General features: G+C 54.0%; 3 protein-coding genes and 4 non-coding genes across 10 annotated transcripts; 1 reads left to right on the top strand and 6 right to left on the bottom strand.

Moving 5' to 3' along the window:
- Nucleotides 1–56: 56 nt before the first annotated feature.
- NEK8 (NIMA related kinase 8) lies at nt 57–9733 on the bottom strand. Of its 4 annotated transcripts, none has more exons than XM_059906865.1 (15): nt 9628–9733; nt 6446–6651; nt 5974–6206; nt 5604–5735; nt 4896–5104; nt 4661–4740; nt 4184–4365; nt 3939–4089; nt 3454–3530; nt 3008–3125; nt 2217–2367; nt 1810–1973; nt 1547–1705; nt 1205–1363; nt 57–813 (listed from the first exon to the last, which is right to left on the bottom strand). In XM_059906865.1, exons 2-15 carry the CDS (start codon nt 6579–6581, stop codon nt 785–787), a joined length of 1980 nt encoding a protein of 659 aa, XP_059762848.1. In that variant the 5' UTR covers nt 6582–6651; nt 9628–9733; the 3' UTR covers nt 57–784. The 4 variants fall into 4 exon arrangements, with proteins under 4 accessions (XP_059762848.1, XP_059762846.1, XP_059762847.1 ...); XM_059906863.1 differs by lacking the exon at nt 9628–9733 and adding an exon at nt 8523–8595; XM_059906864.1 differs by lacking the exon at nt 9628–9733 and adding an exon at nt 8523–8595 and having other exon boundaries at nt 57–810.
- Nucleotides 9734–10779: 1046 nt separating this feature from the next.
- Nucleotides 10780–14257, top strand: TLCD1 (TLC domain containing 1). Its single transcript, XM_059909106.1, has 4 exons — nt 10780–11152; nt 11487–11569; nt 11663–11745; nt 12152–14257. Exons 1-4 carry the CDS (start codon nt 10959–10961, stop codon nt 12533–12535), a joined length of 744 nt encoding a protein of 247 aa, XP_059765089.1. The 5' UTR covers nt 10780–10958; the 3' UTR covers nt 12536–14257.
- RPL23A (ribosomal protein L23a) lies at nt 13129–16382 on the bottom strand. The gene is made up of 5 exons (XM_059909107.1): nt 16283–16382; nt 15504–15687; nt 13993–14169; nt 13423–13492; nt 13129–13188 (listed from the first exon to the last, which is right to left on the bottom strand). The coding sequence occupies exons 1-5, from the start codon at nt 16305–16307 to the stop codon at nt 13174–13176; spliced, it is 471 nt and encodes a 156-aa protein (XP_059765090.1). The 5' UTR covers nt 16308–16382; the 3' UTR covers nt 13129–13173.
- Nucleotides 13308–13377, bottom strand: LOC132356250 (small nucleolar RNA Z17). Its single transcript, XR_009499776.1, has one exon. It is a non-coding gene; the product is annotated as a small nucleolar RNA Z17 (small nucleolar RNA).
- Nucleotides 13568–13637, bottom strand: LOC132356241 (small nucleolar RNA SNORD42). The gene has a single exon (XR_009499768.1). It is a non-coding gene; the product is annotated as a small nucleolar RNA SNORD42 (small nucleolar RNA).
- LOC132356249 (small nucleolar RNA Z17) lies at nt 14244–14315 on the bottom strand. Its single transcript, XR_009499775.1, has one exon. It is a non-coding gene; the product is annotated as a small nucleolar RNA Z17 (small nucleolar RNA).
- On the bottom strand, nt 15776–15842 carry LOC132356240 (small nucleolar RNA SNORD42). The gene has a single exon (XR_009499767.1). It is a non-coding gene; the product is annotated as a small nucleolar RNA SNORD42 (small nucleolar RNA).
- Nucleotides 16383–16993: the final 611 nt, after the last annotated feature.

The following is a 16993-nucleotide window of genomic DNA, read 5'->3' as shown; positions in this document are numbered from 1 at the left end:
GCCCTGGGGTGGCCGCCACCCCCAGCCCTCAAAAGACCACACTCTAGGCAGGCAGCTGATTTTTTATTCGCGCTACTTCCCAGTCATCTGGGAAACTAGTCTGGTCCAGCCAGCTACCCTTTCTCCCAACGTGCTTTGGGGGAATGGCATGGGGTGAGGGGCAACCTTCAGCAGGGATGTGCTCTGCAGTATACTGCAGCCCATGCACTCCCCCAGGGGAAGGGAGGCACTCAGAGATTGTGTAAACCCCTGCCTCAGGATATAGGCGTGGGGGCGGGTGGTAGCAGTCCCGGGACCTCCCTGCCCCAGGCAATGCAGGGGCTAGGCCTCTGGAATGGCCAGAACAGGCAGGCCCCAGCTTGCCTTACTCCAAAGCACTGAGCTGCTCTCCCAGTAGACACCAGCGACTTATTTTCTAACTGGGCTGGGGGAAGGGGCAGCGTCTAGGTGGAGCCACAGCTACCTCCAGCCTTTTTCTGCAGAGGCTCTGGAGACCTCCCTGCTTCCAAAAGTTACATCTGGCCTCCAACTCTAGCCAGGCTGAACCCTGGGGACATTGACTAAAGATAAGAAGGGGTGGGGAGGGGAAAGAGGGATGTTGGGGGAATAGGGTGGGTTGAGTTTTACATATCCAGGGCCAAAGGCAGAGCAGGGGCTTTACTGGTTCTTATACCCCATTGATGATACAATCCAGGGGGCTGGTCATGCCTGAGGCACCTGCACTTTTCAAGAACATTTACAGGAGAAGCAATATCAGGGTCGTCCAGAGGTGTATCCAGGTGCCTCAAGGGGGGACTGGCTCATCTGTGACTGCTGGAGAGCACAAAAGAGAAATCCCTGCAGCCTCCCAGAGGGCGATGCCTCCAGCAAGCCTCAGCTACTTCCACTCTCACTCCCACACTGGGCCCTGGACTCTGGACCCTGCCAGGCCAGAAATAGAGGTTCAAACTAAACTGGACTTGAGGGTTGGAGGAGAAAGAACACATTTGGGCCCTGGGGAGGAGCGGAGGCAGCCCTTCAGGCACGAGAAGCACCTACCCTTGCCCACCCCGGGGGCTCACTTTTGCCCAGCAGCTTCTGCTTTCATTTATCTGGGGGCTGAAAATGCTTTTAATAATTTGGGCTGTGACCACTGGGGATGGGAATGTGGGCAGGGGCCAGCTGGGTTAACCCTTGTGTGGGTGAGGGTGAAGTTATAACTCACGGCGGATAGCCAGGAGAGTGTTTCCATGGCAACAGGACACAGAAGTCACTGTGTAGGGGTGTGTCTCATCCAGCTGCACTGGCCTAGGGAGTCCAGCATCCTCATCCCTCCTTCCCAGTCGACCTCGGGCCCCTTTGCCCCAAGAGTACACTTCACTTTCTGCCAAAGAGAATCCCAAGGAGAGAAATGGAAGAAAGACATACCTTAGCAAGCAGCTAGCTTCCTAGATTGCCATACTGGCCCCAACATGGGGTTGCTGAGTTCAGTAGCCCTGAGCATAACCGCCCATTGCCCCTGGGTCTGCCCACACCTCTACCTGCCCCCACAGTGCCCACTAATCACCTGCCCCAATGGCCACAGTGAAGGCATCTCCACAGGCCACCATTGCTATCTTGATTCCCTGGAGGCCTTGGACTTGACAAGGTACCCGGCTGACCCGGCGAGCGATGGTACCCAACTGCCCATGCTGATTGCTGCCAAATGTGTAGCAGTCACCAGAGGCTGTGGGGGAGGAGAGAGGAAAGGAAGGAAAGGGTGCCTCAACAGAGGGCCCAAGGAAGCCAAGGGAGTCCACCTTTGGCCTCCTGTGCCCAGGTCCTACTTACCAGTTACAGCAGCTGAATGAGCAGTGCCCAGGTCCACGCTCAGCAGGGGCTCCCGGTCCAGGGGTGCAGAACCTAGTGGTGTGAAGCTCAGGGCCTCCTCCACCTGCTGGTGTGGGGCAGGCTCCTCCCCTAGGGAGAGATGGTCCAGGCCCAGCTTGTTGAACCTGAGGGCAGAGCCAGAAGCCAAGTCCAGCTGACACAGTTTATATAGATTGTCCTCCCCCCACCTATCTGGGCAGGAGCTGGTGCACCAGGGGACATATCTTACACTGGGTTGAACCCACAGAACACTCAAGCCCCCCTCAGTTCTAATCCCTGGTGAGAGGTAGGCAATGACAGACGGAGCACTGGCAGCTAAGGTGGGGGAGAGGGCGGGCTAGTCACTGTAGTGCACCTAGTTCACATACCTGTTGCTCCCACACGCCAGGGCTTGGCCGGGCACAGTGAGGATCATGGAGGAGTCAATGCCACATACAACCCGCTGGGCTTCCTGTCCTGGGGGCATGGGTACCTGCTGGGGGCAGCTGTGGGACTCCCTGGTGCCCAGTCCCAGCCGGCCTACAAGGAGAAACCGGCACTGGGCTAGTTTGAGCTTTAGGGTTAGTGATACTAGGATAAGGAAGACCCACAGTGCAGCATGAGTGAAGGCTGTTCCTGACTGAAATGCCCATCCTTGGCCCCTCCGCGGGTCAAAATTCTACTCCTCTTTTAAGGCCCTGTTCAGGTGCCACATCTGTCTTCTCCAGGTAGAGTCCCTTGCCATTCCTTGTGTTCCCACACCTCTGGACCTTGGGTGAGCCCTGATGCTGTCTGTCCTCTATCACGTTGGAGATGTGTCATCCTTCCCCCATCTAGACTGAGTCCTCCAGGAGGACAGGGACCCCATCTAAGTCATCCCTAGTTTCAATGCCCAGCCTGATGCCTGACCCAGCGAGGGGCACAACATATATTGCTGGATGAATGAAATCTCTCTCATTACATCATGACCACCCGAAGGAATCGACATCATGTTCATCTTGTCTCAGCACCCAGCACAAGGTGGGTACATAGTGGGTGTGCAATAAAGGTTTGTCGAGTGAATAAATGAATCAGAGAGAAAAGGAGGAGGAGAAAACAGGCCATAGGGTAGAAGATGGCTATGAAGAGGAACAAATCATGGCTGGGGGGTTCCAGAGGCTAGAACAGAGTGAAATCTTACCACCATCTCCGCGGCCCCAGGCAAATAGTTCTCGCTCAGTGGACAAGGCCAGCACATGAGACGCCCCACAGGCCACCTGCACCATCTCATAGCCCAGCAGGGCCTCCACAATGGTGGGCTAGAGAGAGGGGAAGCAAGGGCAGACTGGGCAAGGGGTCTGGACTAGCCACCTGGCCTCAGCATCCTCTGTAGGGATGAAGTGGGAGGCTGCAAATTCTCATGAGGTGGCTGTCTCTTTAACTCCCCCCCACACATATTGCAACCACTGGGGAAGCCTGGTCTTTCTGTACTTCCCCAGATGCTGCCCAGAACAGGTGCAGCCTGGGAGCCACAGGGACCTGTGGCTGCTGGGGATTCCCCTGCCCCCAACCTGGGTGTCAGCTCTCAAATGTGGGCTGCTTGCCACCTCCCCACTTCCTCCTCCCCAATGTACACTCAAAACCCACCTGGCTGATATCATTGAGGCTGCCATGGCCTAGGCACCCATTGCTGCCACTGCCAAAGGTCATGATGATGCCTCGGTCTGGGAAGGGGAGCAGTGAGGAAAGGGAAAGGAAAGAGGTTAGGCTGTTTTTCCAGACAGACCAGTGCAACGTTGGATCAGAGGAGCAAGAAAAAGTTAGTTGGAGGCTAGGGCTGGAAGAATTGGATGGGGAGGGGGAAAGGACTGGGGTCTTTCTTCCCAAGTGTGTGACTTTGGACAAGTGTCAGCCTCTGAGCCTTAGTTTCTAGATCTGTCAAATGGGGATGATATAGCTGCCTTGTCAGGCCTACTGTGAGGGTAAGGGAGATCGGGTAAGTAAAGCACTCCCTGGAAGGTAAAAGCATTATTAAGTGAGCAGTTAGCAAATGATAGGCAAGGAAGGGAATTGCTCTGGGGGGGGTCTTCTTATAGCTGAGTCCCCACAGGGTAGTCCCCTGACCGGCTCACCAGTCAGGCAGGCCGTGAAGAGGTCCCCACAGGCCACGTGCTTGATAGTCACACCCGACTGGCCCTCCAGGAAACGGGAGACGAACTGGGGCTGCTGCTGCTCCACCGCCCCAGGGAGGAGGGCGCCCCCTCCAGCGCCTAGGGGCGGGGCCTGCGAGGGGACAGGGGAGGGCGTGGGCGGCGCCTGAGTGCTCAGCTCCTGACCCACGCCCCCCTCCATTCAGGCCCACCCGCCGCCTGCTCACCTCCCAAAGTATGAGGCGCCCGGAGCGCGTGACGCCAGCCTTCTGCGTGCGCCCCGCTGCCACCTGGACCACCTCTGTGTTGAGCATTGGCAGCCGCAGCGGCACACTGAGCCCGCCACCCCACGCGTACACCGATGACAGCGGCGGCGGAATGGCCGGCCGGGCAGGTCCTCGGGGGACACCTGCGGGGACAACTCATCAGGCCTATTAAATTGGTGGGATGGACTTCCCTGGTGGTCCAGTGGATAAGACTCCACGCTCCCAACGCAGGGGGGCCGGGTTCGATCTCTGGTCAGGGAACTAGATCCCGCATGCGTGCCGCAACTAAAAATCCCCACGTGCCGCAACAAAGATCCCCATATGCCGCAACTAAGACCGCGCACAGCCTAAATTAATTAATTAATTATTTTAAAAAAATAATAAATTGGTGGGAATGCCATGGTGTCCGTCGGAACCCCTGCGGTCGTCCCGACTTACCTCTGCAACGGCCACTGGTGGTCCTGCCCCCTGTGCTGCCCGGAGCCATGGGTGGCCCGGTGGCCAGGGGCTTCTCTGCCCTGCAGGACAGATGGGGGCCTCAGGACAAGGACCCTCCCTGGCAACCCCACACCCAGAAATGGTGGACTTGCCGAGAATGCCCCTCTCTGCCCCAGGCCTACTGTGCTCCCACGGGGTGCCCCACTGCTGCCCAGGGCCCCCTCCCTGCACCGGCCTCCGCATGCGGACGCTGCCCAGGTCGGTGTGGAGGTTGAGGAGCGCCCGGATGCAGAGGGGCTGCGCCATGATGTGGCTGAGCGGTGGCCGCTGTGCAGGCTCCAGGCTGAGCAGACTCAGAACCAGCTGGCGCAGCTCAGGGCTGTACCGGTCAGAGATGGGCGCAAAGGTGCCGCTCATGATCTTCAGCACCAGCGCTGGCAGGTTCTGTGAAGGCACCACGTGTGGGGTTGGCCAGAACCTCAGGCCAGGCTAGTAAACTGCAGCACCCCCAGCTCCAGCCCCAGCCCCTAGCCTGGTGGGGTGGTCACAGCCCTGCACTCAGAAGCCATCGGTCTGGTGAGGGGGCTCCCAGGATGATAGGGGAGCCAAACCCTGCTTTCAAGAACCTCTGATAGGGGAGCTGCAGCCATGTCAGCTGGCTGCATGTTGGGAAAACTCACGTCTTGCCCTTAGGAGGGTCCCTAATCTGATGGGAGAGCCCTACCCTCAGGAGCCCTCAGTTTAATGGGGGGACCCAAGCCCTACCCTAAGGGACCCATAGTCTTAGGGAAGCCACAGCCCTGGCCTGGGGTAATCCACCAGTCTGATGAGAGAGACATAAGTGAGCCACAAGAGAAGAAACACAGAAGTGGTTGGAGCCAAGGACTTCAGGAGATAGAGGTAGGGATTTCCCAGTTGTCCCCCTGGGGGGGGACTTACTCACCGCAGCCTCAAAGGCCCTCTTGAGGCTGGCCAGCTCATATAGGACACAGCCCAGGGCCCAGATGTCACTCTTCTGGTTGTAGGGCTTGCCCTCACACAGTTCAGGGGAAATGTAGCATGGAGTACCCACCACCTGCAGGAGGGAAGCTGATATTACAGCCCCGGGTTGGGAGGACCAAGGCTCTGCCCAAAAGCCCACTTAGAGACAGCTTCTCCCCAAAGTAGGCAAAAGTGCTTCCTCCTGCAGGACCATCCAGCCAGGGACTAAGGGGCCAAGGTCTTGGGGGTGTGGGGCTGGGGACAGGGGTGCAAAGTAGACCTTGGCCCTCAAAACCTCCAGCACCCTTGAGGTCCCCTCCATGCCCAGGCACCGTGTAGGCCTTGCTCTTGCTGCTAAGGATCTTGGAGATGCCGAAGTCACCAATCTTGACGACCATGCGGTGTTTGTCTAGAAGGATGTTTTGGGTCTTGAGGTCCCGGTGCAGGATGAGGTGGGTGTGCACATGATGCAGCGCCAGCAGGATCTGCACAAAGAAGTGCAGGATGGTCTCCTCCTCCAGGAGGGAATTACAGCGCTTCTGGATGAACTCAGCCAGGGTGCCACCTGCAGCCGCAAGGAACTAGTCAAGATCCAGTCTTCTCCATGCTTGAAATTTTCCTTTTATGAAACTAAAGACCCAGACAGGGCAAGGGCCTGCCAGTGTCACACAACTGGGGTCAGAACCCTATACCTCTGACCCTCAGCCAAGCCCATTCCAAGGAGGGAAGCTGGCTGATCTGTGCCTGCCTGTCTCAGAGGTGAGAGGCCCTTGGAGCCAGGCCAGTGCAAGGAGGCTGGCCCACCTGGTGCATATTCCATGGCGATCATGAGAGCCTTGTCCTCCAGGAAGTTCTCGTAGTACTCAATGACATTGGGGTGGTTGAGCAGCTTGAGGACCTGGCACTCATTCTGGGCTGCCTGCCTCTCTTCCTTGGTCATCTGCTCCACTGGGATCTGCTTGATGATCACCAGCTTCTGGTCAGCCTTGCGAAGGCACAGATGAACAATCCTGAGGACATGGAGTACAGGAGTGGGTACCAGCTGAGCTTCCAGCCACATATCAGGCAGGGCAGACCTGGTGACTGGGAGTTTCTTAGGACAAGGGAATTGGCACCTAGACTAAGAAGTCATCTAAGTTAGTGCACAGAACACTGAGTTTAGGAATAGGGAGAACCGACCACAAGCTGTCTGAGACCTTGGGTAAGTCGTTTAACTTATCTGGGACTCAGTTTCACCACAGGCACAATGACTGTGCCTAATAAAGTTAGTCTTGGTCTCTGTAAGTCTGCATAGACTCTGGAGTTAACTGCCTGGATCAAATCCTGGCTCCTCCTCTTACTAGTTATCTGGTCTTAAATTATGTGACATCAGGATCTGGAAAATAGGATCGATCTCATAAGGTTGTTGAGAGGATCAAATGAGAAAATGCATGTACTGCACTTAGCACAGCGCCTGGCACATCAAAAATACTCAGTGAGTAGGAGCCATTCATTTTATTATTTTCTGCCAATTCTGTAGTCAGTGTTCATAAAAGCAGGGTTTTGTTCTTTCTCCTTCACCACTATAGCCCCAGTGCATAGCCTAGTGCATACCCCAGCACTTAGTAGGAGCTCAATAAGTATCTGTTGAATGATGGACTATCTAAATATCAACTGTATATCTCCAGCTCAGACCTCTCCTCTGAGCCTCAGACTTACATATTCAACTACCTGCTTTGCATCTCTACCTGAATGGCTGGCAAGCATCCTGAATTTTAACAAATACAAAACTCTTGATTCCTGCCCTTGAAACCTTTCCTTCCTCAGTTTCTTCCATCTCAGTAAATGACACCACCATCCCCCAGTTATTAAAGTCCCCCAGTTAGTAAAGTCAGACACCTGAAAATCATGCCAGAATCTTTCCTCTATCTCACACTAACATCAGTAAATCTTGTTTCTACTACCTCCAAAATACTGGGAACCCACCCATTTCTCTGTGTCTTCTGCTGTAACCCTTGGCCAAATTATCATTTCTTGCCTAAAATACTGCACTAGACTTCAAATGGTCCCTTTCACTCTTGTCACCCTCAAATCTAAATTCTACACAGCAGCCAGAGTGACATTTTAAAAGTGCAAATCATATCAAGACCATTCCTTTGCTTAAACCTCTTTTCCTTTACACTGCAAAAAATTCAACTTCTTTACCTCAGCCTACAAGGCCGTAATTTGGTTCCCACCCTCTGTGACAATCACGTTTTATTCCACTGGTTACCTTGCCCACTACATTCCAACTACATTAGTCTTTTTCTCAGTTCTTTGAATACTCTGAATTCTTTCCCACGTGAGGACCTTAGCATAAGCTGTTTCCTCCGCCTGAGAAGCTCTGCCTTTTTCAGACTACATACTGGTCCTCATTCCTCAAGTCTTGGTTTGAAACTTCACCTCTCACAGAAATTTTCCCTGACCATTCTAAATGAATACTCCCTGGTGTTGTACTCTATTCTCGCCGTTTGTTAATCACTGCTTTAACAATGTCCTGTTTATTGTATAATTTTCCGATCGTCTGTAAGCTCCGAGAGGGAAAGGAGCACGCCTGTTTGGTCTTAACTGTATACCCAGTATCGAAAGCCTGACGTGTATAGTTGCTGCTCAACATTTGTTGAATGAATGAGTCAGGATCAAAGAACAAACTCTGCGGGGGGCCGCAAAGGCTGGCCGGGGGCGTGACCTCCTTGGAGGCGGAGTTTCCCAACCAGGACTAGGACAGGAAGCCTGGGCAGGGCTTCCCGGATTAGGCGCTCACGCATCGGGGCGGGGCTAAACGGGGAGAGATTTTGCTGTCGGAGTTGGGGCTTATTTTCCCTCTCCCCGAGCAATTGCCTCCCCCAGAGCCCTGGCTCACCCGAAGGCACCTCTGCCCACCACTCGGATCCGCTCGTACTTCTCCATCTCATTTCTCAGAGTCACATTTCCGGAACCCCCAATCTCAGACACAGCGCGTGCGCGGGCCCGCCCTCTCTAGAACCACGCCCCCTGCACTGCAAGATAATTGAGGGGGCGGAGCTAGTGGAGCTAGGTGTTGGTTCAGCCTCTCATTTGTCTCCGCTAATTTGCACCATCCCTGCAGTCCGGATCCGCAGTCGCCCTCCCAGGGTGCAAGGAATGGGGCGATATGCCATTTCTTGGCACGCCCCGCAAAAGCCAGCACCATACCAGCTACTTCCTACACACGTGGCCGCATCCGGCCCTCGCAAAGCTTCCTTAGACCGGAGGGGTTCCCAGCGCAGGCCGAGTGAGGGTGGGAAGAAAGGACCGATCTCTCTCTGCCCCACTCTTTGGCCACTAGTGACGCTGTTTCCGAAGCAGAGGGCAGATTCTCATTGACACGCAAACGATAAACACTACCAAAACTGAACCGAGTCGGCGCTCTTGGTCTGTGGGGCAGGGTGCCGGATTAGTTTCGTGTTTGCCTAGGGAGGGACCGGGGAAACCCCGATCTGTGCAAGTTGATTCACCTAGGGAGGACGTGACGCGGTCTCCGGGCTGTCCCGACTAGTGAGCTAGTGAGCACTGCGCTCGTCAACACCCTCAACTCCCCAACGCACACATACAACGCTGCCGCTGCTGCAGAGTAATCTGCCTTCAGTTCTCAACTAGAGAGAACCTCCTTGGGGGAAGATGGGAAGGAAGTGGACTACTACCTGAAAGCGTCGGGGAGAGGGGGAAAGACCCTTGTTCGGCTCATATGGGTTCAAGGCTTCTGCCCAGAGGTAGGGGGTCGGTTAGTACAATTGTCTAAGATCTTGACCAGAAGTGAGTTTAATTCCAGGTCGCTCCCTGGCGCTTTCTGCTCTTCACGAGTTCCATAAAAGCTCAGTTTAGGGAGCAGGAAGGATGGTGATTAGCTAAGGGATGGCATCCCTATTTCTGAGTGGGCGAGGAACGTGAGGAAAGAGGTGTTTATCTTCAGCTCCCACCCTGCCCCTTGAAAGGGTGCCCAAACCTACCCACATGGAATGACTGCTGGAAGGGCCCCTCATGAGGGCCCCTCAGTCTGGCTCAGGCCTCTGTGGCTGTCGGACAAAGCTGCCCTGTGAGCAAAGGGGAGAGCAGAGGGGAAGGCCGCTCAGCCGGGACACTCCGTGCTCTCACCTAGAAACCGATCGGGCCTTGGTTGACCAAGGAGTCCCAGAGGGGTTAATGTGTAACCTTGGAGCCATCAGGGGAGGCAGAACAAACACCCAAACCGCTTTGCGCCTCGGGTTTCTGGCTTTTCCTCCCTCTCGCAGCACCTCCACCACCTGCCCCCCCGCCCCCGTCCCCGCCCCCACTACTCCTTTCTCCTTTACCCCCGCCCCCGCCTCTCCGCCGCCCTTCAGTTTGCCTGGTTCCTTCGCCGGCGGGAGGGGATCCCGCGCCACGGTGAGGACAGGCTGACACCTAGTGGTCTCGAGCTGCAACTGCTCCAGGCCACTGGCCTGCGGAGTGAGAGTCACCCCAGCGGCCTGGGCAAATCGGCCGTCTTCCCCGCCCCAGCCTCCAGGGAGCAGGGAGGAGAGAGCTGGGACTGTCTGAGGGAGGATTGTGACTGCCGCGCGGCCCCAGGAACCCAAGAGCCGGATGGGAGGATGGGTGATGAGTTAGTCGACAGTTTCTAGGCACCGACTCGGTGCGGGACGAGGTGGAGGCAGGTAAACGTGTTCGTCTTGCGCTCGAAGAAGCTAGTGATCCAGTGGAACAAGGTCCGGGCGGAGATCACAGTCCGAAGCGGGGCACCGGCTGGTCCCCAGAACCAGGGATTAAGGACGTGGGTTGTGACGGGCCTCGCTTAGTTCTGCCCACAGAGGAGTTGAGGGCGGGGAGAGAGAGTTCTCTCAGTACCCGCCCAGGCAGGGGGAGCCGGGACCCCTGGGGGAAGTGGGCATGCGGGTTAACGAGGCCAAGCGAGCGAAGTGGGGCTCCGTCGGCAGTCGGGAGCTGCCAGCGAGGGGTGGCTCGATGGCAGCGCCCCCAGGACAGCCCATTTTGCCCGAAGTCCGCGGGAGCCTGGAGGCGCCTGGGGGGGCCCCGGGAAATGGGGCTCGCGCCCTCCGCGCTGCAGAGGCGCCGGAGGGGCGGGGACAAGCGGGCGGGGCGGGGCGGGGGCGGGGGCAGAGGCCGGCGGGGAGGGCACTGGAGGAGCGAAGGGGCCTAGAGGTCTCCACCGAAACCGTGTGTGTGAGGCCGGCGGCCGGCAGGAGAGGCGTCCGGGGTGGACTGGCCGGAGAGGGAGCACCTTTCCCGAACGGCCGGAGGAGGCCACCTAGAGGGCGGACAGACAGAGGCAGGGAGGGCCAGCATGCCCCCAATGCTGTTCCCCGCCCTGCCGCTGCTCCTGGGCGCCACGCTGACCTTCCGGGCGCTCCGGCACGCGCTCTGTCGCCTGCCCCTGCCTGCGCACGTGCGCGCCGACCCCCTGCGCACCTGGCGCTGGCACAACCTTCTCGTCTCCTTCGCCCATTCCATTGTGTCAGGGATCTGGGCGCTGCTGTGGTGAGTGAAGGACTGGGGGAGTGAAGGTGGCTAGGGGATCCCGCATTACTCTTTCCATCACTCACCGGCGGGCTAAGGCCCAGGCAGTCTCACCCGATTCCCGGTTTAAAATGCTGTCCAATCAGGAGCGGCAGCAGCGCCAGGGGAGGGGGGGGGGGTGGTTCTCACCTGGGAAACAGGAGACACCTGGGTTTCAGCCGAGCCCCTCCTGGCTCCCCCGTCAGCCAATAGCGCCAGCCCAGACCCTCCGGGGACTGGCAAGGGTAATGGGGGTGGGGGGAGAGTTGTGGGTCCCTGGGGATACTGAGATGAGAGCCTGCCTTTTCCCTTCCAGTATATGGCAGACCCCTGAGATGCTGGTGGACGTTGAGAGCGCATGGTCGCTTTCTGGCTATCTGCTTGTTTGCTTTTCCGCAGGTAGGTCTTCCCCAGGAAGCATTAAAAAGGGGGGACAGGGATAAGCTTCTTGTTCAGTACCATTTATGACCTCTTCCCCCAACCCTCCGCCAGGGTACTTCATCCACGACACGCTGGATATTGTGGTTAGCCATCAGGCACGAGCTTCTTGGGAATACCTCGTCCACCACGTCATGGTGAGAAGCAGGGGATGTGGTATAGGCCTGGTGCTAGCAACCTAGTCTCAGCTGTCTTTCTGAACCTGGGAGGTAAAGACCATCTTTTCTTAACCCCATCCCCACCCTGTGTCCCACATCTCATGCTAGAATGCTGAGGGCTGGCAGTCTCTGGGCCCTTGCTTCACTATTTGAGGCCAGCAATCATGGCCTCGCCTTCTTAGACTGGAAACTCCACCCAGAGAGAGAATATGTGGGCAGGGATCAAAATTTAATCTTTTTGAATCCACTATAAACTATATTTCAGAAAGAAGCAAATAAGGGAAGATTTCCTACCCCTCACTCTGGTAGCCTTGTTATTTCCACCAACTTCCAGGAAAGCCTTGACATCTGGGTTCCCTAACCCATTCTCTTCCTTGCCTTGTAGGCTATGGGTGCCTTCTTTTCAGGCATCTTTTGGAGCAGATTTGTTGGTGGGGGCGTCCTAACACTGCTGGTGGAGGTCAGCAACATCTTTCTCACAATACGCATGATGATGAAGATCAATAACGCCCAGGACCTCCTCCTCTATCGAGTCAACAAATACATCAACTTGTTCATGTACTTTCTCTTCCGCCTGGCCCCTCAGGCCTACCTCACCCATTCCTTCCTGCGTTACGCCGGCCAGAGGAACCTGGGGACCTTTCTGCTGGGCATACTGCTTATGCTGGATGTCATGATCCTCATCTACTTTTCCCGCCTCCTCCGCTCTGACTTCTGCCCCCAAGGTGTCCCCAGCCGGCAACACAAAGACAAGTTCTTGATTGAGTGAAAAGCGCAGTTAGGGACTTGTGGCAAGAACAGCAAACACAGCCAAGAACACCCTCACAGGGACTGAGAAGAGACTTAGCCCCTTGCCTGAGCTGTCCTCTGGGGCCAGCCACTCCACCTTTCAAACCTGCACCCACTATTGAAAACACTAATGAAAGCACTCTTCTGAAGTCCTTGTCCTTCCTTGGGCAAGGGGTGAGGGAAGCAGAAAGACCGGTTGGACATGGTAGATGGCTATGGGCACAAGGTGCTACCGGAAAGCCAGCCAACCCACACTGCCCTGAAATGGATGCTAATGAAAACTCTGGATATTGGTTTCATACAAAGCCTCTTCCAGAGATAAAGGAAGGGGTTCTTGCAAAGCCTCTTGCTTGGTCTCTTACCTCATGATGGAGGCCAAGCTGTAGTTGTCCTACGACAACCAACTCTAGTCTGGGTCACAAATATCTGTTACAGGTATGGTGAGGTGATAGGGCTGAGTGTTCCAACAGGTTAAGGAGACCAAGAGTCTTGCCCAAGCCCTGTTACTTAGGTGTGTATATACCACAGTATGGCCTCCCACCCAGAAATCAACATAAAGAAAAGAAGCATACATATAGTGAAAACTTTTATATTTAGAATTAGTCAGCTGGACTCAGTTTAGATGATCCCAATCTGAAAAACAAAAGGGAGCTTTGTTACTGGGAGTTGAAATGTGAATATTAAGAGGGAAATGTCAAAGTTAAAAAGCAAATTGAGGGCACATGGTGAGGGGTAGGGCCTATTAAAGAAGGGGCGCAGTCAGTCAGTCGAAACTAATCACCGAAGTCAGGGTTTGGTCACTACAGACACATCATTTGCACCCAGGAAGGGGGAGGTGTTAAGGAGTTTGTAGCAAAGGAAGCTTACTTTGTTGGCAACATCCAAAGCGTCATAGTCAGGAGCCAGTCGAACATATGCCTTCTTCTCTCCATCAGGCCTAGGGTGGAGAAGGAAGCCTTAGTCCCTACTGCCCTCACTGCCCCCATGCCCTTCCTTCCTCCCCAGTCTTCTGGCGTATTGGTGGTTCCTTTGTTCATGTCATTTCCCCCCCCCCCAAATAGTGATTTTTCCATCATTTGCGCAGAGGGGGTCAGGGAAGCCACTAAGCCACAAATGAAGCCAATTCCATTTTATGGGAAACACCACAGGCATTCTGACAATAACTGTATCTTACTCTAGGGTCTGCTTCTGTCTAGAGGTAGGGATCAAGAAAATGAGCACCAACCCCTTAAGTCCTAGAGGCAGGACAGCTGATGTTTCCTCAGAAGTCCATACTCCATACAAGGGACTGCAATTACAGCAGGGGCTGCTCACTGGGAAGTCTACTTCTGATCCCAAAAGCAGCATCAAGGAATTTCATACCATTCAGGTTTCCTGGCTTCTGACAAGAGGCCCAGAGGCCCCGGGCTCCTCCCCATCCCACAGGACTCCACTCACCTGATCAGGGTGTTGACCTTAGCCACATCAATGTCATAGAGCTTCTTCACAGCCTGTTTAATTTGGTGCTTGTTGGCTTTGACATCCACAATGAACACCAGTGTGTTGTTGTCTTCTATTTTCTTCATGGCTGACTCGGTGGTGAGGGGGAACTTGATGATGGCATAGTGGTCAAGCCTGGGAGAAAGGCAAAATGGGGTCAACTGGCTTGGGCCCAGTAAAATAAAGAATGGGCCCTCTTTTGGAGCCCAAGTGCATCAGACAATGAGGTAGCAATCATTTGCGTCAGACTTTGGTCGCTGAACAGTGTCATCACATGCACCCTGAAACTTAGGGACCTGGAGCCTCAGCTTGGGGACATCTCAAGGGCTTTCACCCTTTAAGTGATTAAAGAATCATTTTTGAGTTCCAACCTTCTTCATTCTTTTACCTGACCTCAACATTTCTGAAGAGCAAATTTCTAGAAGAAATTTGAGACTTTAGAGGTTAGACAACTTAACCCAAGAGCATAAAGTTAAGACTATGGAATCTAGAAACTCAGGCTAGGGTTCCAAAGAATGTTGGTGCTTCACTATGAGGCTGAATTGACTGTTTTGCCCCCTTTGGTTGCTGAAAACTGGCTTACAAGCCATCAATTCTTGAAAGCAACTTTTTATTTACAGCTCAGGTTAAAGTTACAGTGGCCATCTAACACAGCTTTCCCCCTGAAATTTGGAGAAGAAAGGCTCTATTTGCCTGGGTACACCATCCTCTTTTGAAAGTAGAGATCAGATCTCAACCTCTCATCACACTAAATTCTAGGTCCAAATGGCAGTAAAAAGTCTGTCAAGTCCATTTCTCCGTGGACACAATCCACTCTCCTGCCTTTTTCTTAGGAAGCAGTGGGAGGACCCACTGGTGGTAACCACTACCATGGCTCTACTCTAAACTGTGCTCCCTAAGGTCAGTCGTTACCACTAGAGACACCGAAACACTCAAGTACCCTAACCTTTTCCACTCACTCCCCCAACCATTCCTTGACTGTAAACATTTGGGAAAGTGAATGAAAAGAAGTTGCCATACACTGCTACAGGTCTTCACTGTCCAATACAGATGAATGAATCTCATCAATCTAGAATCATCCCACATCCTCACCTTCGAGGACTATTCCCCACAGCAAAGATTTAAAAAAAGTGCAACGAGGAGCAACCTAAACCTGGAACCCCCAAACAAAGAACATCTAAGTCCCACTTTATACTCACAAGAAAGTAGACTGCATATGAAACAATGATTAACCTAACAATTCGCTAATCTTGACAGTGACTCTGGGTTGTTTTAAACAATTCCTGCTAATATGCTAAACACGCCTCCTTTCGTTCTTAAACAGGGCATTATTCTCCTCATACTTCCTTTAGAGAAGCACACTAGGTACCAACGTGGTTTTGAGAAGCCATGCTCTAGGTTTGGTAAATTTCCAAATTACCAATGGAGGATATCCAAACATCTTTTCAAGGGTACGGGGCAGTACTGACTTGTTTCTCCTAGGGGCGCTCTTCCGAGGATATTTGGGCTGCCTCCTGAGCCGCAGTGTTTTGGGCCGTCGGAAGGTGGGTGACGTCCGGATCTTCTTTTTTTTGTGGCTGTGTACGCCTTTCAACACTGCTTTCTTGGCCTTCAAAGCCTTTGCTTTGGCTTCGGCTTTCGGAGGGGCAGGGACTGAGAGAAGGAAAGAAAACGAGGGTGCGGGATTCAGAAATCAATCACTTCTGGCCTCAAGACCCATAGTGGGCGCCCGAGGCCACACGTGCATCAGTGGTTCCTTTGAAGACATCACAAGTCTCAGGAGTTTAAAATTTTTCCATCATATGCACGATTCTAGGGGGAACTTGGGATACGATGAGAAAGAAACTAGCAATGACCAAACGCTTGACACTTGCTAAAAATGTGAACTAGTAATTTTATGTACAACATCGTCCAGCCATCGGCGGACAGTATATAGCCCCATTTAACATGGCGATAAAAGGGAAGATGAGAGTACCGATTCCTTACAGGTCTAGAGACATGGAGCGCCCCAGAGCCGACTCTCTGGCTGTCCCCCGCAGGTGGTACCGGCCGGGCTTGCCTCCCCAACACCCTTCACTGAAGCCCAGACCATGCGGCTGGGCCCACGCGCTCCTCAGCGTTGCCAAAACTCGAGGAGCGGCCCCACAGCAGACACCGCAAGGCCTGGCCCAGCCATCATCCTCTCAGTTCATTCACTCTGCGGGGACCCCAGGCCAGCCAGCTGTGTATCCCCAACCCCGGCACACACCTTCCTTCTTCGCTTTCGGCGCCATCTTCGTGAAAAAGGCTTCCGAGACTTGTTCCCACGGGCTTATAGAGTCAAGTCTCACAGAAGACTCGCGATACTTTTTACTTAAAGCTGATTGGATACTCTGCAGCGCGGCGCCCGCCGGGAATGGTAGTTAGATTTTATTTCCTCGCGAGAGGGATTAAACTAGCACCACCCCTCCGTTTGTTTGACCCTAAAGCTTCATGGGGGTTGTAGTTTTTTGGAGACGCGTGTTTATTTTATGTGGCGGGTGGATGGTGTAGCCTGCGGCTGCACGGGACTGAACGCTTCACATCTTGAGCAACTTTAGGGAGGAGGATTACAAGATTGCAGTTCCACTGCAAACTGGAATTAATATACTGTAGTTAGATTGACTCAGGTAGAGTGAAGCAAAATTCTAGAACGTTAGAGCAGAATTTGCCCAGTCCAACTCCCTCAGACATCTGTGGAAATTGAGGTCGAGAGAGGGGACACGGCTTATTTATAACACGGTGATTAGGTGGCAGAAAAAGTCGAGTCAGGCGGAGGGGAAGAGCGAAGTGTCAGAAGAGGTAGGAGGTGGCCACATTGCCCCTATGACAGATTTCATGCATCTTCCCGATAATACTGTTGAAGAGACTCTACCAATTATTCCAAATACCCAGCGATCAGATTTCTCCAGGATACGCTCGTTCTTCATGGGAATAAGTT

The sequence above is a fragment of the Balaenoptera ricei genome, chromosome 20 (assembly GCF_028023285.1).
Source record: "Balaenoptera ricei isolate mBalRic1 chromosome 20, mBalRic1.hap2, whole genome shotgun sequence".
Lineage (NCBI taxonomy): Eukaryota > Metazoa > Chordata > Mammalia > Artiodactyla > Balaenopteridae > Balaenoptera > Balaenoptera ricei.
The sequence above is the reverse complement of the archived record's forward strand: the minus strand, read 5'-3'. Positions and strand labels throughout refer to the sequence as shown.